The sequence below is a fragment of the Triturus cristatus genome, chromosome 6, assembly GCF_964204655.1.
Source record: "Triturus cristatus chromosome 6, aTriCri1.1, whole genome shotgun sequence".
NCBI lineage: Eukaryota > Metazoa > Chordata > Amphibia > Caudata > Salamandridae > Triturus > Triturus cristatus.
In genome coordinates, this window is record NC_140589.1 from 35813467 (window position 1) to 35840062 (window position 26596).

At 51.8% G+C, this 26596-nt stretch overlaps 1 protein-coding gene across 1 annotated transcript in view; it reads left to right on the plus strand.

Annotated features, from left to right (window-relative positions):
• SLC35B2 (solute carrier family 35 member B2) overlaps window positions 1–26596 on the plus strand; it is a 175817-nt gene that overhangs the window by 140060 nt on the left and 9161 nt on the right. Inside the window, exon 3 of the mRNA XM_085610190.1 lies at window positions 2173–2333. Within this exon, the coding sequence (XP_085466316.1) occupies window positions 2173–2333 (161 nt within the window). The remainder of the gene's footprint in view (window positions 1–2172; window positions 2334–26596) is intronic.

Consider the following 26596-nt stretch of genomic DNA (forward strand, 5'->3'; position numbering starts at 1 on the left):
TCAGCGTACATCTGCGCTTGTGCTCTCAGTAATTGGCTGGGCTGCGAGTGGCAGAGCTGTGAGTGGAGGGCTTATTAGTTTTCTTCGCCTTTTTTTAATTTAAAGGGTTCCGCACATAAGCCTTCCGAGCACATGCGCCTTCTCTCTTCCCGACCTTTGTTGTTTGGCTTCTTGGCTAAGATGGCGGCGGTGTTTACCTCAATGCAAACCCTCTAGAGCTCGGTTTCGGTTTCACTCTGCGACCATTATTGTCTTGTTGTTCTCCTGGCGGCACTTGCCCCAATTTACCCTGGTGTCACAGCTGCATTGATAGCGGCTCTCCCCGAAATCTCCTACTAGTGCTGGCTGGTTGGGGATAGCGGCGGCATTACCCTTCGAGGGGCTCAGCTTTCTGTTTCTCCTTAGTTGCATCTTTGCAGACCCATCGTCTTTGTGCACCTCACGTAGTCACCTCCCTTTCTCCTTTGTCTGGCCTCGGTAAAAGCTTGTTGTGGCCGTGCTTCTCTCCGTGTTTCCACTGCGCTGGGTTCTCCGGGGTGCGCTCTCTTGTGAGCGAGTCCCATTGCTCCTCACCTGTATTCCTCTCACTAGTACCGTTGGGGGATCGCAGCCTCTTCTCGCAGTCAATCCCGCTCTTGTCTTTTAGTCACCATTGCCTTGAATCTTATGCACTCTTTTAGGCCCCCCCCCCCCAAAGGCTGTGGATCCCCTTTCCGCCCCTCTTTCTGAGGTTCTCCTCTTTCTTCTTTCCCTGGCCCAGCAGGGCTCTGCTCTGGGTACCCTTAAGGGATATCTTTCAGCTATTTCTGCTTTCTTACGGCTTCCTGATCAGCCTTCTCTTTTCAAATCCCCTGTTGTATCTCGATTCTTTAAGGGCATTACTCACATGTTTCCTCCTGTCCCTTTCCTAATGCCTCAGTGGGATTTGAATCTAGTATTGACCCCTTCGTCTTCTGACTCTTAAGACTGCTTTCCTGGTTGCCATCACCTCTGCTAGAAGGGTTAGTGAGCTCCAGACTCTCTTTTAAGCCTGCTTTCCTTTCTGTCCATCCGGACAAAGTTGTTCTCAGGACTCGTCCTTCCTTTCTCCCTAAGGTGGTAACTGCCTTTCACATCGGACAGTCTGTTACACTGCCCACCTTCTTTCCACCTCCACATCCCTCGAAAGAGGAAGAGGGGCTCCACCGTCTGGACCCAAAACGGGCGCTGTCCTTCTATCTGGACCGCACCAAACAGTTCCGGGTGGATGACCAACTCTTTGTTGGCTATGTGGGCGCTAAGAAGGGGCGGGCGGTGCACAAGAGAACTATCTCTCGGTGGGTCATTTTGTGTATCAAGGCCTGTTATTCCTTAGCTAAAAAGGAACCTCCTGTAGGGCTGAGGGCCCATTCCACTCGGGCCACAGTGGCGACCACTGCTCTGGGCCGGGGAGTCCCCTTGCAGGACATTTGTCAGGCAGCAATGTGGGCCTCGCTGCACACGTTTGCCAAACACTATTGCCTTGACAGCCAAGTCCGGAGAGACGGCTTCTTTGGCCGTTCTGTTCACTAAGGACTTTCTGGTGTGATCTTGATTCGCAGACCCACCACCGGGGTTGGTATTGCTGGGGTATCTATTCTAAGGTGAGGAATCTAACTAATGTGTTTCTTTCAGATGAACAAGTTACTTACCTTCGGTAACGATATATCTATAAAACATTAGTTAGTTAGATTCCTCACCGCCCCACCCATCCTCCCCGTTCTGCGAACCGATATCTAGGGTCGAGGTCATCCCTTTCAGGGCCCTAGAATTTTTGGCACCAGTGTCGGTTTCTTGCATGGCTCTGCGTTCCTGACGCGGAAAGCTATGTACAAGAACTAACGTCAGCGCGCGAGGGCGGCGTCCAAGTACTCCGACGTCATCCCGGCGATCACGACGCCGACTGACGCGGAGCCGCAGACGGCGCCTAGCGACGCGCAAGGGTATTGCTGACATCTTTCTGGCTCCAGCCTGACGCCTGGGGATATTCTAAGGTGAGGAATCTAACTAATGTTTCTTATAGATTTATCGTTACCGAAGGTAAGTAACTTGTTCGTCACGGCAAATGTGGTCATGTCTCTGGGTTCAGTCAGCTCCAGGTGTTTATATTTCATCGCAAGAGCCATTCCTGAGAGTTTCTCTTCTTCCCTCTAGGGCGTGGAGTTTGCTTCCCCCTGGTGCGCACCTGTGTGTTTGGCAACGAGGCTAAATCTGGGCACACAGAGGACATATCGGCGACATCGAGGAGTGAGGCTACGGACCCCTCCACAGCCAAGCAACTCCTGAAACTTCTCTTCTGCGGAGCCGGCCTGCAGGTAGGAACCACGACTGTGTGGAACCAACTGGGAAATTGAGAACTCTTCTTTGGGGTCTCGGGGTTGAGACTGTTCAGTTGGGAGGAGAAAAGATGATTAATATGTCAATTGGTTGATAATGTCAGACTCTTGGCATGTGACATCCCCAGTTGGTCATGAGCTGCCTTCTGTGACCTCACATTCCACTTTCCTCTGGAGTGTTTTCTAGATAGTTGATTCTGTAACCAGGACACAAGTCCTAAAAAAAGAAGTGGGTGGACTATCCTAGTTAGGCAGTATGCAAGTGACATCACGGCGCACAACATCACACATGGCATCACAGGAATTTACATCATAGAAAGTGGCATCACAAGCAACGACTTTACAGAAAGTGGCATCACAAGAAGTGACATCAGATCTAAAGCCCTCACATGTATGTTTAGCATGTCTATCATGAGTACATTTTTACGCATTGCGAGGATAATAGCACAATGAGCTATGGAAGATGATATGGGACTTCTACACCTTGCAATCCCCCAGTTTTATGTAACACATCCTGTACATTCATTTACAAACGTATATAATTTATTGTACATGTAATATGCACTTGTTGATAAAAAGCGCTCTGACACCCTGCATTGGAATCAGTAGAGCTATACAAGAAAAAATAGTGGTACTTAAATTATTTCTTTGCCTCCTCCGGTATTGTAAGCTCTATATAAATAAAATATGCTTTGTGTAAATACTGGGAAAGACCAACACATCTGACATTCTTACAGTGCATGCATATCTCCTTTACAGACACTGAACAAATTGAAAAGCTGCCTCTCTTAAGTATGTGTGAAGTGCTAACAAGGTGTGAGCCTTTGTTTCCCCTCCGCTTCATTTGCATCAGGTGTGAGGCTCCTGACTGCTCCCATCCAAGAAACTCGAATGAAAGGAGGCCTGATGACCCCTCAAATTCGGCCTTATGAGCTGAGCAGGAGTCTTGAATAAGAAAGCCCCATGCCCGCTTGCACGTTGTTGCTTGTTGCAGATGGAAAGCAGACCACGTGCAGGCGCAGCTGAAAGTGTCCCGGTGTTTGGAAATTACACAGGACGAGTTCAACACATTAGTCAGTGGGGCCCAAATTCTTGGCAGGGTGAACGACGTTCAGCTTGTGAAAATAGTGGGTGGACGCCGTCCACCTGTGTGTACCCCGACTCGGGCTCTGAGTGTAAAACTTTATACTCAATTGCAGTGCTTCTGGCTATCAGATATTTTAAGTACTCGGTACACCTGAAAACGTTCCCACTCTGAATCCATGAACAGTGCTTCCCTTTACTGGTCCCCTTAGTGATGACTACCACCAGAAATGCTATTTCACTTTATCCCCCTCTTGACCCTCCAGTATTGCTCCTTTACCTGACTTCCAGTTAAGAACCCCTGTGCCGCCCCCAATTATGCTCCTTCACCTTTCCCCAGCAATGTTCCCTTGTATTCAAAATGCACCTGCTCTTCACAATAATGCGCCATCACTTCACCCCAAAAATAATCCCTCGTTTTACCCTCTACAACGTTTCTTCCAACCACATAATGGGATACGTCTCCCTGATACTTCTCCAGTAATACGCACAGGACTTGTCTCCTTTTTGTGACTTTCTTGGTATTGATCTCTGACCAATAGAGAAGCATGAAAATGAAACGAAGTCTGGCCTTCCCCTTCTTATGGTAAACTCTGGTGATGTGCCTTTAAAGTTTTATTAACTCTGGCTGCCTTGTTCCTTGGCCAAGCAGGTGAGAAGTAGCACTGCAGGACCACAATAATTCTCATTGCAGTTTCATTGTGTCACAGATGATGCTGGTCCCTCATGTCCTCATGTGACTCTTCACTCTAAACCCCACAAATGCTTAATCGTGACACCTAATGGTCTCATGTCCTACCGCAACTCTTCCCTCCGCTGACTTCTTGTAATGCTTTGTTGAGTGAGACCCGATGCTGGCCCTTCATGTTCTTCTGCAACTCTTCATACTGCTGATTTCCATACATCCATCATCGCGTGACACTTGAGGCTGGTCCCACATGTCCTCCCGTGACTCTTCACTCCGCTGACTTCTTGTAATGCTTCATCGCATGACCCCTGATGCTGGTCCCCCATGTTCTTCTGCGACTCTTCCCTCGAAAGTCCACTAATGCTTCATCGTGTGACACCTAATGCTGGTCCCTCGTGTCCTCCTGTGACTCTTCCCTCTGCTGTCTTCTAGTAATGCTTCATGGAGTGACACCTGATGCTTGTCCCTCGTATTCTTCTGCGACTCTCTCCTCCGCTGACTCCCAGCAATACTTTGTCGCGTGACACCTGATGGTCTCATGTTCTTCTGCGACTCTTCCCTCTAAAGTCCACTAAAGCTTCATCGTGTGACCCCTGATGCTGGTCCCCCATGTTCTTCTGCGACTCTTCCCTCGAAAGTCCACTAAAGCTTCATCGTGTGACACCTGATGCTGGTCCCTCATGTTCGTCTGCAATTCTTCCCTCTGCTGTCTTCTAGTAGTGCTTCGTCGGCTGACACCTGATGCTGGTCACTTGTGTACTACAAAATATGACAGAGCTGTTCCTGTAGGTAGAAAGACAAGGGAAAGGAAGAGGGGAGGAATTGTGTTCACGGACAATTGAAATATTGGATATTGAGGCCCTCACACAAACTAAAGGGTATCGTAATTCACGTACCCCTTCGAATGTATTGCATCATCATCGGGCTGCTCCTGCGTCGAGTCGGCTGGTGCAATACCCGACGGGCTCTTTTTTAAGGAGCACTTTTATGGAGATCTTTTTTATCCAATGAAGCCGGTAGTTGCATGGGTGTGTGGGGCTTTTAGGGTGATGTAGATGAAGTGTGTTGATTATTAAAAATAGGGGTCGAAGTACTTACTCAACCAATTTATTAGGAAGTCTTCTCCCCTAATTAAAAAACTCTGAGGTTGAGTGTTACTAACTTAGGATTATCGACTAGGTTATATACACTGCCTCAGTCAGGTCGACATGTTTCTCGCTCCATTAGAGAAATACTCTGTCGATTCCTCAGGACCAAAAGATGTTTTCTATCTACATCTAAAATTCAACATTATATCTTAGTAAACAGTGAGCATTCTCAGTCACAGTTGTAGTGTTACCTGCAGCTCGGTCTACCCTAACAATTCCTAAGGATAGTCCACTGCAGTTCCTGGTAGATAAACTCTGCTTAATCGTGACACCTAATGGTCTCATGTCCTACCGCAACTCTTCCCTCCGCTGACTTCTTGTAATGCTTTGTTGAGTGAGACCCGATGCTGGCCCTTCATGTTCTTCTGCAACTCTTCATACTGCTGATTTCCATACATCCATCATCGCGTGACACTTGAGGCTGGTCCCACATGTCCTCCCGTGACTCTTCACTCCGCTGACTTCTTGTAATGCTTCATCGCATGACCCCTGATGCTGGTCCCCCATGTTCTTCTGCGACTCTTCCCTCGAAAGTCCACTAATGCTTCATCGTGTGACACCTAATGCTGGTCCCTCGTGTCCTCCTGTGACTCTTCCCTCTGCTGTCTTCTAGTAATGCTTCATGGAGTGACACCTGATGCTTGTCCCTCGTATTCTTCTGCGACTCTCTCCTCCGCTGACTCCCAGCAATACTTTGTCGCGTGACACCTGATGGTCTCATGTTCTTCTGCGACTCTTCCCTCTAAAGTCCACTAAAGCTTCATCGTGTGACCCCTGATGCTGGTCCCCCATGTTCTTCTGCGACTCTTCCCTCGAAAGTCCACTAAAGCTTCATCGTGTGACACCTGATGCTGGTCCCTCATGTTCGTCTGCAATTCTTCCCTCTGCTGTCTTCTAGTAGTGCTTCGTCGGCTGACACCTGATGCTGGTCACTTGTGTACTACAAAATATGACAGAGCTGTTCCTGTAGGTAGAAAGACAAGGGAAAGGAAGAGGGGAGGAATTGTGTTCACGGACAATTGAAATATTGGATATTGAGGCCCTCACACAAACTAAAGGGTATCGTAATTCACGTACCCCTTCGAATGTATTGCATCATCATCGGGCTGCTCCTGCGTCGAGTCGGCTGGTGCAATACCCGACGGGCTCTTTTTTAAGGAGCACTTTTATGGAGATCTTTTTTATCCAATGAAGCCGGTAGTTGCATGGGTGTGTGGGGCTTTTAGGGTGATGTAGATGAAGTGTGTTGATTATTAAAAATAGGGGTCGAAGTACTTACTCAACCAATTTATTAGGAAGTCTTCTCCCCTAATTAAAAAACTCTGAGGTTGAGTGTTACTAACTTAGGATTATCGACTAGGTTATATACACTGCCTCAGTCAGGTCGACATGTTTCTCGCTCCATTAGAGAAATACTCTGTCGATTCCTCAGGACCAAAAGATGTTTTCTATCTACATCTAAAATTCAACATTATATCTTAGTAAACAGTGAGCATTCTCAGTCACAGTTGTAGTGTTACCTGCAGCTCGGTCTACCCTAACAATTCCTAAGGATAGTCCACTGCAGTTCCTGGTAGATAAACTCTGCTTAATCGTGACACCTAATGGTCTCATGTCCTACCGCAACTCTTCCCTCCGCTGACTTCTTGTAATGCTTTGTTGAGTGAGACCCGATGCTGGCCCTTCATGTTCTTCTGCAACTCTTCATACTGCTGATTTCCATACATCCATCATCGCGTGACACTTGAGGCTGGTCCCACATGTCCTCCCGTGACTCTTCACTCCGCTGACTTCTTGTAATGCTTCATCGCATGACCCCTGATGCTGGTCCCCCATGTTCTTCTGCGACTCTTCCCTCGAAAGTCCACTAATGCTTCATCGTGTGACACCTAATGCTGGTCCCTCGTGTCCTCCTGTGACTCTTCCCTCTGCTGTCTTCTAGTAATGCTTCATGGAGTGACACCTGATGCTTGTCCCTCGTATTCTTCTGTGACTCTCTCCTCCGCTGACTCCCAGCAATACTTTGTCGCGTGACACCTGATGGTCTCATGTTCTTCTGCGACTCTTCCCTCTAAAGTCCACTAAAGCTTCATCGTGTGACCCCTGATGCTGGTCCCCCATGTTCTTCTGCGACTCTTCCCTCGAAAGTCCACTAAAGCTTCATCGTGTGACACCTGATGCTGGTCACTTGTGTACTCCCACACGTCTTCCCTCAGCTGACTCCTTGCAATGCTTCGTCCCTTGACACCTGATGCTGGTCCCTTGTGTACTCCCACGCTTCTTCCCTCCGCTGACTCCTTGCAATGCTTCATCGTTTGGCACCTGATGCTGGTCTCTCATGTCCTCCTGTGACTCTTCCCTCTAAAGTCCACTAATACTTCATCGCCTGACACCTGATGCTGGTCTCTCATGTCCTTCTGTGAGTCTTCCCTCTAAAGTCCACTAATGCTTCTTCGTGTGACACCTGATGCTGGTCCCTCGTGTCCTCCTGTGACTCTTCCCTCGAAAGTCCACTAAAGCTTCATCGTGTGACACCTGATGCTGGTCCCTCATGTTCGTCTGCAACTCTTCCCTCTGCTGTCTTCTAGTAGTGCTTCGTCGGCTGACACCTGATGCTGGTCACTTGTGTACTCCCACACGTCTTCCCTCAGCTGACTCCTTGCAATGCTTCATCGCGTGACCCCTGATGCTGGTCTCATGTCCTCCTGTGACTCTTCCCTCCGCTGTCTCCTAGTTGTGCTTCGTCCCGTGACACCTGATGCTGGCCCCCAATGTTCTTCTGCGACTCTTCCCTCTAAATTCCACTAATGCTTCATCGTGTGACCCCTGATGCTGGTCCCTCGTGTCCTCCCACGCTTCTTCCCTCAGCTGACTCCCAGCAATACCTCATCGCATGACCCCTGATGCTGGACTCCCATGTCCACCTGTGACTCTTCCCTCTAAAGTCCACTAATGCTTCTTCACGTGACCCCTGATGCTGGTCTCTCATGTCCTCATGCGACTCTTCCCTCCGCTGTCTTCTAGTAGTGCTTCATCACGTGACCCCTGATGCTGGTCTCTCATGTCCTCCTGTGACTCTTCCCTCCACTGTCTTCTAGTAGTGCTTTGTCCCGTGACACCTGATGGTCTCATGTTCTTCTGCGACTCTTCCCTCTAAAATCCACTAATGCTTCATCACGTGAGACCTGATGCTGGTCACTCATGTCCTCCTGTGACTCTTCCCTCTAAAGTCCACTAATACTTCATCGTGTGACCCCTGATGCTGGTCTCATGCCCTGCTGTGACTCTTCCCTCTAAAGTCCACTAATGCTTCATCGTGTGACACCTGATGCTGGTCCCTCGTGTCCTCCCACACTTCTTCCCTCAGCTGACTCCCAGCAATACCTCATCGCATGACCCCTGATGCTGGTCTCCATGTCCTCCTGTGACTCTTCCCTCTAAAGTCCACTAATGCTGCTTCACGTAACCCCTGATGCTGGTCTCTCATGTCCTCATGCGACTCTTCCCTCCGCTGTCTTCTAGTAGTGCTTTGTCCCGTGACCCCTGATGGTCTCATGTTGTTCTGTGACTCTTCCCTCTAAAGTCCACTAATGCTTCATCATGTGACACCTGATGCTGGTCCCTCATGTTCGTCTGCAACTCTTCCCTCTGCTGTCTTCTAGTAGTGCTTCGCCGGCTGACACCTGATGCTGGTCCCTTGTGTACTCCCACGCTTCTTCCCTCAGCTGACTCCTTGCAATGCTTCGTCCCTTGACACCTGATGCTGGTCTCTCATGTCCTCCTGTGACTCTTCCCTCTAAAGTCCACTAATGCTTCATCGCGTGACCCCTCATGCTGGTCTCTCATGTCCTTCTGTGAGTCTTCCCTCTAAAGACCACTAATACTTCATCTCGTGACACCTGATGCTGGTCCCTCATGTTCTTCCGCGACTCTTCCCTCTAAAGTCCACTAATGCTTCTTCGTGCGACACCTGATGCTGGTGCCTCGTGTCCTCCTGCGACTCTTCCCTCCGCTGTCTTCTAGTAATGCTTCTTCGTGTGACACCTGATGCTGGTCTCTCATGTCTTCCTGTGACTCTTCCCTCTAAAGTTCACTAATGCTTCATCGTGTGACACCTGATGCTGGTCCCTCATGTCCTCCCACGCTTCTTCCCTTAGCCGACTCCCAGCAATATTTAATTGCGTGACACCTGATGCTGGTCCCCTATGTCTTCCTGTGACTCTTCCCTCCGCTGTCTTTTAGTTGTGCTTTGTCCCGTGACACCTGATGCTGACCCCCAATGTTCTTCTGAGATTCTTTCCACCGCTGACTCCCAGTCATCCATCGTCTCATGACACCCGATGCAGGTCCCTCATGTCTTCCCGCAATTCTTTCCTCAGTTGACTCCCAGCAGTGATCCTTCATTTGACTCCCTCAACTAATACAAATGACGGGCAACTCTACAGGGAAGATGCCATGCCTGTTCATGGGAGCACAGCATTCTTTCACTGCAAGAAGGTTAGAGGAGCAAAGAGACTGAGAGCAACATGGCATTAGGTAATGGAAGAGATTCCCTAGGATGGCCACGTGACCCAAGAATCTTATTTGGGATCACCTCCGCTTATTGTTATCTGGAGAAGACAAGGGCTGTAGGTTAGGAGTTGGTGCCTACTGAAAATGAATCTGGACCCATTGGAATTCAGTCTGAGGGGCATTGACACGTGGCATGGTTGTCTTATGAGCTGAGGAAACCATAATGGTTTCAGGAAATGGTGCTCGCAGGGAACTCCTCAGCCCTGGGACCAGTGTCCTCACCATTCACTGGTATCTTCAGGTTGTAAAGCGTCTTTATTTCTCAGCTTCTCAATGTCATAAGCGGGCTCTTCGTTGACAGACATTTCACCTAGAGTAAACTGGAGGCTGCTTTGAGGGACCCTGCTGGGCTCCTGAGGGAGTCTCCTCACTACATCAGTAGGATCCCGAATGTCAATGTCTGAGATCGGAGTTTGAATACAAACAGGGGTACAGCAGAAACTTGCTTTAGGAGGCAAGTGGTCCTTTTTTGCTCGGAGAAACCTAATAGCTCTATCTTTAAGGCCCAGAAAGGAGGTCCCTTGTCATATCTAGAATTGTCACAATCATGATTCTCAGGCAGAAATGTCCACCTTCCTTTTTCATTTTCCTGCCACTCCTGAAGCAACTTTAAGACAAGCTGCCATAGAAGTAGAAGCTGATGTTTGCTCTTAGATGAAACTGAAATGAGGTGAAGGAAAAACTACAGAGCTAAAGTTCCCTTTTTAGGTCGAGCCTAGCGCAGCGTGCATGCGCTGCTGTAGGTAAAACATCCTATTGGGCTTTGCGTGCGAAGACAGCACGCAATTGGGCAAAGGCAGGTGCAAGTCCCACCTTTGCCAGGAATTGTAGCCGTCCACGGCCTGCGCTTGTGCGCAGTGAGCCATCTGTTTTTCGCGTGCAGCGGCAGGCACAAGCTCACGCGCACCACTCCCGGGCTTGTTTTTCATCTCCACGGGCCTCTCTCTGGCAAGCAGCAGGCTGTGAATCACCTGCTTCCTTCTATGGCAGGTTCGGTTGTTGCTTCAGCTGCTGCTGCCCAGTTTCTTTGCGTAGGACGCCGTGTCTCCATCTTTGGCTTCCAAGGGTGGGAGCAGGGTGTGGTTTGTTGGCAGTCTTCGTGCTTAAACTCTCCGGCGGCCTTTCACCCGCTGCTCTTTACACAGAGGGTGGAGCCGCCAGAGCTAGGCAACCTGTGCCTAAAGTGTCACTTATCTCGGCCTACCACATTCCCTTCATTTTAGGCCCTGCTGGCGTCACCGGCCGCATTACCCCTGGCCCCGCTCGGCGACCGTCGTGCCTCGTTCTGTGTCCTGCCGAGGTAATCACTACTGAGCGCAGGGTGATTATAGCTCCTCTCTGGGTGTCTTTGGGGTGCAGTTCCCGCGAGTGTTTCATAAAGGGGCACCGTCTCGGCCATGCCTTGAAATCTGCTGAGTTACAAACTGCTCTTTTCTTCTTGCAAGATACTTGGTCATGACGTTCTGTTACCGGTGCTATGTGTAGAGCACAGAGTGTGAGTCTCCGGGGATGTTACTGGAGCTGAATAATAGAATGTTTCGTCGTTTCTGTCGTTTTCCTCTCATTTCAAGCTCCCCCCTTCACTCTCCTTCTGTGTCTTTCCTCCGTTTTTCACTCGTTTTTACCCTCATCTCAATCTCCCCCTTTCACTCTCCTTCTGTGTCCTGTGTGTCTTTCCTCCACTCTTTCTTGCACTTTTGCTGCCTTATTTGCACCTTTCTCTTTTTTTTTGCCTGTATCCTTTTTGCCTTTTTCAGCCCGTTTCTCACCGCCGCTGCTGCCCCCGCGGCTCCTTAAGCCCCCCCCCCCACACCTCTGGACCAGACATCGCCAAGGATACAAGATCTCCAGGAAGGACCGCCCCACCCGCCCAGGAGGAGGAATCTCCATCGTCCACAAATCCACCCTCCGCCTGAGCACACACCCCGACGAGCCCACACACCTTCACTTCAAGATACTGGCCAGCCCTACCTCCACCCTCCGAGGAACCCTCATCTACCGACCCCACGGACTTTTTGCAAACTCCATCATGGACATAATCTCCCCGCATGCCATCACGTCCACCAACTACACCCTACTGGGAGACCTCAACTTCCACCTCGACAACCAATGGGACCCCAGCACCACATACCTCCTGGACAACCTCCACAACATTGGACTCCGCCAGATCGTGACCGAACCCAAGCACTCAGCAGGACACACCCTCAACCCCCTCTTCACAACAGGAAACTTCATCACCTTCAGCCACACCACCGAACTCGCATGGACTGACCATCGATGCGTCCACTTCACCTTCAGAACACCCACCAGCCACAGACACCAGCACCTGCTCCCACGATGAAACTGGACCAGAATTACCGATGACCAGCTAACCTCATCACTCAGCAACTCCACCCAAACCATCGCAGAAAACGATGACCCCAACACCGCTGCCCAAACCCTGCATAGATGGATCTCCGACAGCGCCAACACCATCCACGCCAAGAAAAGCTAGATGGTTCACCACCAAACTTCGAGAGTCCAGACGCACTTGACGCCCCCTTGGAAAGGCCTGGAGGAACACCAAATCCAGAGAAACCCACAACAACTTCAGAGCCGCCACCAACGCCCACCACCAACTCATCAGAAAAACGAGGAAAAAAGTGATTGCTGTTGTGTGCATGAGTGCAGATTCTGTCTTCAAAGAATTATTCAACATCATCAAGGAGTTCGCTCAACCCATCAGCGAGTCCACCGACATCCCTCCCTCACAAGACATCTGCGACAAACTCTGCACCTTTTTCCACCACAAAATCAAGAGCATCTACGACAACTTAAACGAAGACAACCAACACGCTGAACCCTCACCAACCACCCCGACACCCTGAAGCCAGCAACTAGACAACCCTCACCACCGAAGACACACTGAAGACGATGAAGTCAATCCACTCCGGGGCCCCCACGGACCCCTGCCTCACCACATTTTCAACAGAGCCGCCAACACCATTGCACCCATGCTCTGCCACACCATGAACCGCTCCCTGGCAACCGCCTCATTCCCTGAGGACTGGAAACATGCTGAGATCAACCCACTCCTGAAGAAACCCTCGGCGGACCCCACCGACCTCAAAAACTACAGACCCATCTCCCTGCTCCAGTTCCCAGCAAAAGTCATCGAGAAAGCCATCAATAGCCAACTCGCCACATTTATCGAAGAACACAACATCCACGATTCCTCCCAATCCGGCTTCAGAAAAAAACACAGTACGGAAACCACCCTCCTCGCCGCAACAGACGACATCCGTACCTTACTGGACAAAGGAGAAACAGCAGCCCTCATCCTCCTCGACCTCTCAGCGGCGTTCGACACAGTCTCTCACCGCACCCTAATACGCAGACTCCACGATGCAGGGATCCAAGACAAGGCCCTCGACTGGATCCTTTCCTTCCTCTCCTGCAGAATGCAGCGGGTCAGATTTCCCCCCTCACTCCCCTTTCCCCTCGGACCCTACACCTACCACCTGCGGAGTCCCCCAGGGGTCCTCCCTCAGCCCTATGCTCTTCAACGTCTACATGGCTCTGCTCACCCCCATTGTCATAACCTACGGACTCAACACTGTCATACGCAGACGGCACCCAACTCATCCTCTCCCTATCCAACGAACCCAACACTGCCAGACACAACTTTCGAGAAAGCATGGAAGCTGTCGCCAAATGGATGAAAATCAGCTGCCTACAACTAAACACCAACAAAACAGAACTACTCATCATGGGCCCAAACCCCGACGCCTGGAACGACACCTGGTGGCCCCCCGCCCTCAGAAGTCCGCCCACCCCCACGGACCACGCACGCAACCTGGGAATCATCTTGGACTCAGAGCTCAAAATGGACCGCAGGATCAACTCTGTCTCATCCTCCTGCTTCCACACCCACCGCCTCCTACGTAAGACCTTCATATGGATCCCCCGCGAACACAGAAAGGCCGTCACTCACGCCCTGGTCACCAGCAGGCTCGACTACAGCAACTCAATCTGTGCTGGAATAAACAAAAACCTCACCGCAAGCTACAGAATATCCAAAACACCGCAGCAAGACTGGTCCTCAACCTGCCAAGAAACTGCCACTTCTGTAGTAGGGGATCTCTGTGTATAGTCATAATCTAGTGAATAGTCCCGCCCATGTGCGTGGACCCCGGAGCAATAAAAATAATCTCTTAAGTTGTCAAGCCATGCAGACCTGCATCTACACTTAAGAGAGAATTTCAAAGACAGATAATGCAGCCTATATCCACAGGCTACACTGTCCAGTACTTCAACTAGAAAATTCCACCAACATCCACCTACAGCACTGCCTGCTCAGCTTTTTCCACAGAGAAAAACCTGCCTTTACCAGCAAAAGCCTCTGGAATGATGGAGAGGGAGGAATGGACAGACAAGCCCCATAGGCTGCCATTATGTGGCTCAGAACAGGATACTGTGCCTTTAAGAAAACTTTCCAGAACTTTTCCAGTATCCCAGAATGCACAGCAGGTCACTTTTACTTTCAGTTCTTTTTTCCGGCTCCTGCTAGCAGGACCCTGGAGCATTGAGCTCTCCCTTTTCAAGGATTTATTTGGAATTTGTTCACTTTTCAAGTGCTTATTGTGTTGCCTTCCTTCTTGTGTGTGCTCTGTGTTGTTCAACATGCCTGGCCTGTTTGACAAGTGCCCAGAGTGCGAGAGGAAGAAGGCCAAGTCGGACCCACACAGGGTGTGCATCGTCTGCCTTCCCCAGTCCCATGTTCCACAGGAGTGTGACATTTGCCAATCTTTCTCAGCCAGGACCTTGAGAGAAAGGCTGAAGATCAGGCTCCAAGGCCTGGAGGACAGAAGGCTGAAGGCTCAAGGTGGGTCAGGACATGCTGAGGCCCCTGGGGGGCTCCCCAGAGGCAGGAAGCCCAGCAAGCGTCCCCATTCTCTTCGGCGTCGAGGGGGATGGCTGCAGTCTGTTCACCGTACGGCGTCGACGCTCGCCGTCGAGGGAGCTGAGCAGCCCGCCGTCGACGACATCAGCATCTTCGTCGGCGACGTCTCCGTCGAGTCATCGGCGTCGAGACCAGCCCCGGCGTAGGCGCTCGCCGTCGAGGCGGGATTGCCGTTCGCCGTCGACGAAGAGGGGGCGTTCGCCGTCGAGGAGGCGTTCGCCGTCGAGGAGGCGTTCGCCGTCGAGGAGGCGTTCGCCGTCGGGGAGGCGTTCGCCGTCGGGGAGGCGTTCGCCGTCGGGGAGGCGTTCGTCGACACCGAGGCAGTGCTCGCCGTTGAGGAGGCGTTCGTCGACACCGAGGCAGCGCAGGAGGAGTCCTGACGCCGGGAGTCACTCGGGGTCGCAAGGGAAGAGGACCGAGTCACCGGGCTTGGTGTACTCAGTGGTGTATACGCCTCCTCCTCCTCCTCCTCCTCCTCCTCCTCCTCCTCCCATCCCGCCTCACACACCGTCGGGCCCACCTGCGGCCCCGCCACGATTGGTGTCGTTGTCGAGGTATCCGACGCCGCCGAAAAGGACTCAGAGGCCGCGGCACCAGGTTACGCCACCGTCGCCTGCACCTGTGAAGCCGGCTGGGCGGCCGAAGATAGACAGATCGCGCTCCCGCTCCGGACGAAGAGGAAGGTCACGAAGCCGGGGACTGTCGTCGTCGACATCTGGGCGACGCCGCAGGAGGTGCAGAGCCAGATCCCGCACCCGATCGTCTATCAGGGACTACTCTCCGACGCTGTCGGACTCACCAGTGACGGGTGTATCGCCGGTCGACGATTTAGTCTCCTTCCAGGAGGTGCTACTGAGGGGTGCGGCCAAGCTAGGGATCACGGTGACGGTGCCAACACCTACGACGTCCGTGATCTTCGAGACGCTGCACAAGAAGCACCTGTCTCGCCCCCTGCTGACTCTAGTACCGGGATTGGTGGAGCCCACTAGGGAGTTGTTCCTCACTCCGGCGGTGACGAAACCAGCCCCCTCAAGGCTCCTGAAGAAGTATCGGGCGCTGGACTCGGACCCGACCTTTCTGAGGATGGCCCCGAAACCTTACTCGGTCATTGTGACGGCAGCTAGGAAGCAGCATGCCACCACTCCTTCCTCGACAGTGCCGCCTGATAAGGATAGCCGTTGGCTGGACTCGGCGGGCAGAAAGGTCTGTGGGACGGCTTCTACCACCATGAAGGTGGCGAGTGCCGGGGCGCTGTTGGGCCGCTACGACCGTGCCCTATGGGAGTCTCTCCAGCAGTACGCGGAGCTGCTGCCTCGCGACAAGGAGGACTTTCTGGAGACTTTGCGTGAGGGGATGCTGGTGTCTAATCAGATCATCAGCGCGGCAGCGGATGTGTCTCTGTTGGCGGCACATGGATATTGTCATGGCATCAACCAACGACGTCACGCTTGGCTCTGCCTTACCTCACTCAAGCCGGAGGCACAACAAAGAGTGGCCAACCTACCCTTTTCGGGGAAACCCTGTTCGGCCAGCATGCGGACGACTAAATGGCCCGCATGAAGACGGAGGCAGAGACTCTGATGGCTGTTGGGTTAGAGAGGCCTGAGAAGAAAAAGCGCCCGTTCCAGAGACGGTTAGGGGCGGCAGGCAGAGGGCGTGGGCAGGCCCCGGGACAGCAGCAACAACAGCAACAGCAGTTCCGGAAACCCTTCCAGAAGCGCCAGAAGGGTAGAGGAGGCCAGCAGTTCGCTACAGCGACCAAGGGCCCGGCTGGGTCTGGACCCTGAGCGGTTACTTCCCCTTGAACCGTTACCCACTCCAGTGGGGGGAAGCGTTCAATTTTTCTGGCAGAGTGGAGAAAAATTACTCCGGACAAGTGGGTGCTGAATATTGTTTGCAATGGATACAGTCTTCGGTTCATCAGCCCGCCTCCAGCGATTCCGCCGGTAAGCTCACGGTATCAACTGCGAGAGCTCCAGGCGGAGGCAGACATCCTGTTGAGGAAAAAGGCGGTGGAAGACTTACCTCTGTCTCAAAGGGGAAGAGGTCTGTACTCTCGGTTCTTCCTGGTTCGCAAGAAGGACAAGAAAGAGTTCAGGCCCATTCTGGATTTGCGGCAAGCAAACAAATGGATTCGCAGAGAGAAATTCCGCATGCTGTCGTTGCACCAGATTTACCCTCAGCTGCAACGAGGGGACTGGCTCTGCGCCATAGACCTGCAGGATGCGTACTTCCATGTGCCCGTTGCACAGAAGCAAAGGAAGTTCCTGCGATTCCAAGTTCGTGCCAATCATTATCAATACACAGTACTGCCATTCGGGCTAAAGTCTGCGCCCAGAACCTTCTCGAAGTGCATGGCAGTGGTAGCTGCACACCTGCGGAGGAACAAGGTGTTTGTCTACCCGTACCTGGACGATTGGTTGATCAAGGCCTCCTCCTTCTCGGAAGCACAAGCGCACTTCCAGAAGACGTGCGTTCTCTTGCGCAAGCTGGGGTTGCACGTCAACATGTCCAAGTCTGTCCCGACTCCGGTCCAGTGCATACAGTACTTGGGGGGCCTCCATCAATATGCTGTCAGCAAGCGTGTCTCCTTCGGAGGAGAGACGGTTATCACTCCTTCGGAAGGCTCAGGCTCTTATGACCTCTCCATCGACGACCGTAAGGGAGGTGTCTTCACTGCTGGGATTGATGGCCTCATGTATCTTCCCCACGCACGGCTGCAGATGAGACCACTGCAGGAGTGCTTGGAGGATCAGTGGAATCAGAGGACAGGTTCTTGGGACGACAAGATGCGGCTGTCTCTGCATGCTCTTCAGTTGCTGAAGTGGTGGTGTTCGGCGGACAATCTCCTCAGGGGGGTTCCCTTCCACAAGGACATTCCCACGCAGAGTATCGTGACAGATGCGTCTCTCCACGGCTGGGGAGCGCATTCCGGAGACTTACAGATACAAGGAAAGTGGTCCCAGTTGGAGTCGACGTACCACATCAATTTCCTGGAACTCAGAGCCGTTTACTTGGCATTGAAGGCCTTCCATCCGTCCTTCCAGACCAACTCGCTGCTTGTGCAGACGGACAATACAACCACGATGTATTACCTCAACAAGCAGGGGGGGTCGAGATCACTCACGCTGTCGCAAGAGGCGCAGTCGATCTGGCACTGGCTTCTGGCCCGAGGACTGACGTTTACGGCCACGCATCTGCCAGGTGTGCAGAATGTTCAGGCGGACGCACTGAGCAGACTGATTCAGGAAAACCACGAATGGGTCATAAACGACGAGGTACTAAGGGACGTCTTCGCAAGGTGGGGGACTCCAGACGTAGATCTGTTCGCCACCACCGAAAACAGCAAATGCCGAGACTTCGCATCCAGGTACTACCAGCGGGGGACGCTGGGGAATGCGCTATGGATCGACTGGTCGAACAGCTTTCTGTACGCTTTTCCACCCATTCCCCTGATTCCGGCGGTGCTCATCAAGCTGTCCCGGTCCGGGGCGAGAATGATCCTGATTGCCCCGGAATGGCCCAGACAGTGGTGGTTCACGGACCTGCTTCACCGGTCTCTCCTTCCTCACATACGGCTGCCGTGCAGGCCGGACCTTCTCACGAAGTTCGGGGGGCAGTTGGTGCACCCCAGCCTCTCGTCTTTGAGTTTGGCGGCATGGCTCCTGAGATAGTGCAATATGGCCATTTGAATCTACCAGCAGATTGTATGGATCTACTGAAGGAGGCTAAGCGACCTTCCACTAGAACGTCCTATGCTTACAAGTGGAAGAGGTTCTGCATCTGGTGCAAGTCCAAGCAGTTTGACCCGACGACATGTAAGGAAGATGTCATCCTTCCGTACCTTTTGCATTTGGCGCAGTCTGGCCTTAATTTCCATTCCATTAAGGTCCATCTCGCTGCTTTGACTGCTTACAGGAAATGCCCTTCACAGACTTCCTTCTTTCAGATCCCTGTGATCAAGGATTTTTTGGAAGGCTTGAAGAAAGTGTTCCCTCCTGTCAGACTTCCCTCGCCTTCATGGGAATTGAATGTGGTGCTGTCCAGATTGATGAAGGAGCCTTTTGAACCTATTCACAAGGCTTCGTTGCAGCACCTGTCTTGGAAGGTGGCGTTCCTAGTGGCCATTACGTCGGCCCGCAGGGTAAGTGAACTTCAGGCGTTGTGTTGCCAAGAACCTTATACGGTATTTCATGCTGCCAAGGTTGTTATGCGTACTAACCCTAAGTTTCTTCCTAAGGTTATATCTGATTTTCATGTCAACCAGACCATAACTTTACCTACGTTTTTTCAGAATCCCTCTTCTCCAGCGGAAAGGTCTCTACATTCCCTGGACGTTAGGAGGGTGTTGAAGTTTTATCTTGATAAGACCAAAGATATTCGTAGGTCAGACCAGTTGTTTATCAATTATGGATCAGTCGGGACCGGTCTTGCTACCTCCAAACAGTCCATCTCTCGGTGGATTGTGTCCTGTATACAATTGTGTTACCAAAAGGCTAATAAGACCTTAGGGGGTAAACCTAAGGCTCATTCCACCAGGGGCAAAGCTGCCACGACTGCTTTGCTGCGTAATGTTCCGATTGCAGAAATCTGCAAGGCGGCCACTTGGAGGTCGGTCCATACCTTTGCTGCGCATTACTGTCTGGACGTGGATGCCAGGGCAGATGCTCAGGTTGGGCAGGCTTCGCTGAGAAATTTGTTCGCACAGTAGTGGTATTATTTTGTAGTCTTCTCCACCGCCGTTTTGGTGTGGGGATGGGCTTGCCATTCTATTCACTAGATTATGACTATACACAGAGATCCCCTACTACAGAAGGAGCAGTTTCTTTTCTGTAACTCCAGTTCTGTAGTAGGGGTATCTCGGTTATAGTCATAAGCGCCCGCCCTCCTCCCCAGTGGAGAGATAAATGTTAATATAAGGAATGCTACAGGTCTGGCGTGCTACGCCTTCAAAAAGAACTGAAAGTAAAAGGGACCTGCTGTGCATTCTGGGATACTGGTAAAGTTCTGGAAAGTTTTCTTAAAGGCACAGTATCCTGTTCGGAGCCACATAATGGCAGCCTATGGGGCTTGTCTGTCCATTCCACCCTCTCTATCATTCCAGTGGTTTTTGCTGGTAGAGGCAGGTTTTTCTCTGTGGAAAAAGCTGGGCAGGCAGTGCTGTTGGTGGATGTTGGTGGAATTTTCTAGTTGAAGTACTGGACAGTGTAGCCTGTGGATATAGGCTGCATTATCTGTCTTTGAAATTCTCTCTTAAGTGTAGATGCAGGTCTGCATGGCTTGACAACTTAAGAGATTATTTTTATTGCTCCAGGGTCCACGCACATGGGCAGGACCATTCACTAGATTATGAAGGAAAACAGCACAAGGTGCACCACTTCACAAAGTACAGTTCAATTTATATCAGTCCATATCCTTGATGTCTTTCCTTTTCAAAAAATTCTTCTTTATTTTTCATTTGTCATATAAACATTAAAAACATCCAAAGCAGCCGACGCGTTTCGTCCAACTTGGGACTTCTTCAGGGCGTGGAACTGATACACCGATATATGTTTTTTCAATAGTAATATTTCGGGGAACACAATTTAATGTCAATTAACGAGGTAAGTGCCTCGATTTTAAATAAATTAGAGTATCTACTGGGTAGCGTCAAATGGATCACGTCATTCCAATGTAAATTATATTTCGATTCCGTCCGAGAGTGCGGACAGCAGTATCTGTCTTTAAGATGCCCGATTCCGCATCCTTCGTGTTCCCAAACAAAATCTGACAGCGGTGTCGGTTTGGGAACACGAAGGATGCGGAATCGGGCATCTTAAAGACAGATAATGCTGTCCGCACTCTCGGACGGAATCGAAATATAATTTACATTGGAATGACGTGATCCATTTGACGCTACCCAGTAGATACTCTATTTAAAATCGAGGCACTTACCTCGTTAATTGACATTGAATTGTGTTCCCCGAAATATTACTATCGAAAAAACATATATCGGTGTATCAGTTCCACGCCCTGAAGAAGTCCCAAGTTGGACGAAACGCGTCGGCTGCTTTGGATGTTTTTAATGTTTATATGACAAATGAAAAATAAAGAAGAATTTTTTGAAAAGGAAAGACATCAAGGATATGGACTGATTTAAATTGAACTGTACTTTGTGAAGTGGTGCACCCTGTGCTGTTTTCTTACATATGCTCCAGAGGCTGGAACAGCACTGTGCTGGCGGGTGCTAATCGAGAGTGCACACTTGGGGTGAATTTAAAACATCACCAGCAAATATGATAGGGTAATGATAAATCCAGTGCTGTCCTAGAGGGATACCGCTAGCCTTGTTTCTTAGTGTTCACTAGATTATGACTATAACAGAGATACCCCTACTACAGAACTGGAGTTAGAGAAAAGAAACTACTCCATCTCCCAGCACCTGCACACACTCCACTGGCTCCCCATCGTACCTAGTCACCTTCAAGATGCTAACCCACGCTCACAAGGCCCTCCACGACACCGGACCAGCATACCTGAACAGCCGACTCAAATTCCACAAACCCCAAAGGACCCTACGATCAGCCCAGCTCTCCTACGCCGTGGTCCCCTGCACCAGAAAGACCAGATCGGGAGGACGCTCCTTCCGCAGGGCCAGAGCCTGGAATGACCTTCCGCTCCACCTCCGACAGACAACATCTCTCCCTATCTTCGCAAGAAACCTCAAAACCTGGCTCTTCGACAGACCCCCTCCTTGATGGACTGGACCCTGCGACCCCCCCCAGCACCTTGAGACCCTTACGGGTGAGTAGTCGCGCTTAACAAACACCTGTAAGGTCTCATGGGTGAACCTACAGGTGTCGGCACCTGCTGAGGAGGCTGTGTTTATATCCAGGCGCTTGACTGTGTCATGGTGACTTACACCTTAGTTCTTTTGAGCCGCATAAAACCGGTGCCTTCGTAGGTCCATCACAGTAGTTATGTGGCAAGCTCTGGCAGACGGATATTGTGCTATGCCATTACAAGTAGTATTTATATTTTTATTTTCCCGTGAGTAAACGCGACGGCAGTCTGTTAATCAGTAGGTACACTGTTTCTCGTCTTGCAGGTCCCAAAGGCGAGACCTATTGGCTATGCCAATGCTTGTTAAAATAGGTAGAGGTCGTAGTAAGTGCAGAACACTGATTGTTTTGAAACTTATGTCCTTGAAGGGACATAGACCAGTTCAGTGTACAGCCTCTGCCGTGTCCTTTCAAAGTGATATACAGACCCAAAAGTGTTACTTTTGTTTCCAGTGACTTCCTTGATTTCAAATATAACTTTCTCTCCTGGTCACAGAGTAATACTTGCTAGTCTCACCTCTGATGTCATACTACCTCCAAACATCCTCAGTAATACTCCGTCATCTAACGCCCCCGGCACTGCTCCCACAGCTAACGCCCCCGGCACTGCTCCCTCATCCAACGCCCCCGGCACTGCTCCCTCATCCAACGCCCCCGGCACTGCTCCCTCATCCAATGCCCCCGGCACTGCTCCCTCATCCAACGCCCCCGGCACTGCTCCCTCATCCAACGCCCCCGGCACTGCTCCCTCATCCAACGCCCCCGGCACTGCTCCCTCATCCAACGCCCCCGGCACTGCTCCCTCATCCAACGCCCCCGGCACTGCTCCCTCATCCAACGCCCCCGGCACTGCTCCCTCATCCAACGCCCCCGGCACTGCTCCCTCATCCAACGCCCCCGGCACTGCTCCCTCATCCAACGCCCCCGGCACTGCTCCCTCATCCAACGCCCCCGGCACTGCTCCCTCAGCTAACGCCCCCGGCACTGCTCCCTCATCCAACGCCCCCGGCACTGCTCCCTCATCCAACGCCCCCGGCACTGCTCCCTCATCCAACGCCCCCGGCACTGCTCCCTCATCCAACGCCCCCGGCACTGCTCCCTCATCCAACGCCCCCGGCACTGCTCCCTCATCCAACGCCCCCGGCACTGCTCCCTCATCTAACGCCCCCGGCACTGCTCTCGCATCTAACGCCCCCGGCACTGCTCTCGCATCTAACGCCCCCGGCACTGCTCTCGCATCTAACGCCCCCGGCACTGCTCCCTCATCTAACGCCCCCGGCACTGCTCTCGCATATAACGCCCCCGGCACTGCTCTCGCATATAACGCCCCCGGCACTGCTCTCGCATCTAACGCCCCCGGCACTGCTCTCGCATCTAACGCCCCCGGCACTGCTCTCGCATCTAACGCCCCCGGCACTGCTCTCGCATCTAACGCCCCCGGCACTGCTCCCTCATCTAATGCCCTTGGTACCTCTCCCTCATCTAATGCCCTGCTCTGTACTGCTCCCTCATCTATCTGCCTCTGTACTATTCTTCTAATGCACTTGGTACTTCTTCATCTAATGCTCTTTACAGTGCACCCTTGTCTGATGCCCTCAGTACTTCTTCGCGTAATGCCCTCCTTACTTCTCCCTCATCTAATACCCTCCTTACTTCTCTCTCTTCTAATGCCCTCTGTAGGGCTCCATCATGTAATGCCCTCCTTACTTCTACCTCATCTAATGTCTTCCTTACTTCCCCTCTTCTAATGCCCTCCTTTCTTCTCCCATCATCTAATGCCCTCCTTACTTCGCTCTCTTCTAATGCCCTCCTTTCTTCTTAATGTCCTCCTTACTTCTCCCTCATCTAATGTCTTCGCTACTGCTCCTTCTTGCAGTGTTCTCACAGGTGTTCCGTAGTGTAATCCCTCGCTACCGGTGCCTCGTGTGATCCCCTCCTACTGGTGCCTCGTGTGATCCCCTCCCTACCGGTGCCTCGTGTGATCCCCTCCCTACCGGTGCCTCATGTGATGCCCTCATACCGGTGCCTCGTGTGATGCCCTCCTACCGGTGCCTCGTGTGATCCCCTCCCTACCGGTGCCTCGTGTGATCCCCTCCCTACCGGTGCCTCGTGTGATCCCCTCCCTACCGGTGCCTCGTGTGATCCCCTCCCTACCGGTGCCTCGTGTGATCCCTCGCTACCGGTGCCTCGTGTGATCCCTCGCTACCGGTGCCTCGTGTGATGCCCTTTGTGCTGCTCCCCCTTCTAATGCCGTTGGTGGTAATCCTTCTCTGCAATGCTTCCTTGACTGAGTAACCCTCCTTCAAGTGATCGCCTTAGTAATTCCAAGTCTCTTCTGCCCCCAGCCAGGGGTCATGTCTACCCCAATGGCTTTGTTTTCTCTGATCCCACCTTACTCTCCCTCATCGACCCACATGTCGACACACCTGCGCCCTCCGTGCCCATTGGTACCCGATGATCCTCTGCTACTGATCTCCAGACAGCGCCACCCTCGCCTGATCCTGGTATTGCGCCCAGTGGAGCCTCGAACCCGCGCTCTAGGCAGCAGGGCAGCTGCCAATACACGCGGCGCTCAAGGCCTCCAGTCCATCAGATTCTGAACATTTCGACACGGAGTGTGTGACCTGCCAAGATCACACATTAGTGCCCTCTCCATGGCCAGCGATGCGCTCGTAACTAGCTCTTCGGATGGAGACTTCTCACCGCAGAGTCCGCGCCTTTTGAGTACTCCTCCGCCGTCCGTTTGCAGCCTCGGCCGCGCACTCCACCCTGTTCCGATCCACTCGGACAGGACATGCAGAGTCTATTGGCAGCACTCATGGTCGCTGATGCCCCCTGCCCCAGATGCAGATCCCAAGCCATCTCTGGTCTCCCTTACACCTCTTTACTTGAAAAAAAACACAGTGTGCAAGGGAAAAGATCCCCTCCCAAGACTGTCGCAAGCACATGTCTGTGACGCTTCCTAATCCGGTTTGCCTGTGGTGCCTGGGCTGAGCCGTGGCTCGAAGGCCCGCAGTGACTGCATGCTCGCCAAAGAAGAAAGACACGCCCCCTCGAATCTTGCTTTTAGCTCTGGGGAAAATGGGAAAACAAAAACGGAACATAGAACCATATCCCACACGACCTGCATTACCTCTAGAAGTGCTCAAAGTGCACACAGGTCTGACCGAAAACAAGATTTCATCCGTTTTTGTTTGGTACATTTGTGTGTGTATATATATTTTGTTTTGTTTAAAATAATCATTTTAAACATGAGTGAGTACATACTGAAGTATGATTACATTTCCATATCCACAATGTTATTTTAAATGTTCTTAGTCATCAAATCTTAACTTTTTCAAACATCAACAACTTTTTTTTACATAGGTTTTTTTTGCACACCTTATATGCATTTTACTTAAAAAGCAATTGCAGTACAAATAATTATTTTCACCCCATGCCCTCAGTGCACTAGTTTAGTGGATTGAGGCCAGGGGTGAAAGTAATGAAGTGTACCAGAGTTGCTTTTTAAGTACTCCCTCGTGTAGTTCTAGCCCATTGGGCCTTTGGAGTTGGAGGAGGGTTCAAGGGGTGCTCCTTTGAACCACAGACGTGTCCCCTAGATTCCCACCCTGTCTGCCGCGGAATGCAGATCGCCATCTTTGTGGGGGCCTTGATCTGGCTCCAGATGCCAGGTGTCACACTCTCTGCCCACCATATAGTCCACCAGACCTGCAAATGTCAGAGGTCAGCCATCTCAATCGCATGCACAATGGTATATGGCTGTCGCTGGGGAATGCCCAGTTGTGCTCCCCGGCCTCCAGTGGTGACCGACGCTAAACACCATGGCACACAAAGAAATGTCCACTCTCCGTTAGTGGTATTCCCACACAAGATATGCCACTCCCACCGCAACCGTTGGAACGGGTTTGGCCTAGCGACTCCACTGATGGGAAACATCATGAGGCTGCGCCCCTGCAATACCTTAATTGCAGCTTGAAATACAGGCGTCCCCTTCACCAGGCTAACTTAAAGGGGGAGCAGTCCTCCTCGGTAGGGGAACCCCTTGTGGGTTTTCCTTACTACCTGGGCAGCAAACACCCGTGGGTGCCTGCCCAGCCCTTTACCTGTGGCAGGTTGAACATATGTTTAAATGTTCGGTCCGTGCGCACACCAGTCTGCAACAGCAGTTGGGACACGTAGGTACCACACCAGCGATGTAAGTGTGCAATGGGAGGCCTGACCTACGTTTACAAACATCATGTTCACACTACTTCCTAACATGTGTTGGAAGGGGGTGCACACCTTCCCATTGCAGTACAATGGAAAAGGGCCCAGAGCCTTGGGGCTCCTCCTGGTAACCAGCATGCACACCGACTTGCTGTGGCAGGCTGGAGGCCTGGGTCTCCAGGGCTCCTGAGGTGTCTGTGTGCCATCCGGCTGACAATGGTGGTCCGGAATCATGCGGAGGACTTCTTTGGTGTCAAAGCTGCACACCAGCCTGTCTTGGTAGGCTGGTGGCGAGGGCCAAGAAACCTCACTGGTGCAATGGCTCAGTCTGACCAGCACTAGCAGGCTGGACACAGGCCCAGCACAACCATGGTGCTAGCACACACACTGCTTGTCATGACAGGCGGGCGATCTGTTTCACCCCCTCAGCTAAGGACTGCTTCCTACAAGATGTAGGAAGGGTGTGTGCGCTTCAACACTGCACCAACAGTGGGTGGCCCTGCAGCCGTAAATGGCCGTGGCAACCTCTGGAGCTGTCCCATGGAGGGCAACTGACCTCCGAGGTAGGGGTACCTAACCTAGGGGCTCTCCCCTGTTTGAGCAGCCGTCACGCTCGTCCCCCACCCTACTACTCACATACCCCAAGCTTCACTCCTCGGGCCGTACCTTAGGGCCACTCCGGTGGTAGGGGAGGCCCCCTCCTGGTTGGCTCACCCATGTAAACGCCAACCTGAGTAGGAGGCATAATGGACCGGCAAGTCCTAAAAGGCATGATCAGT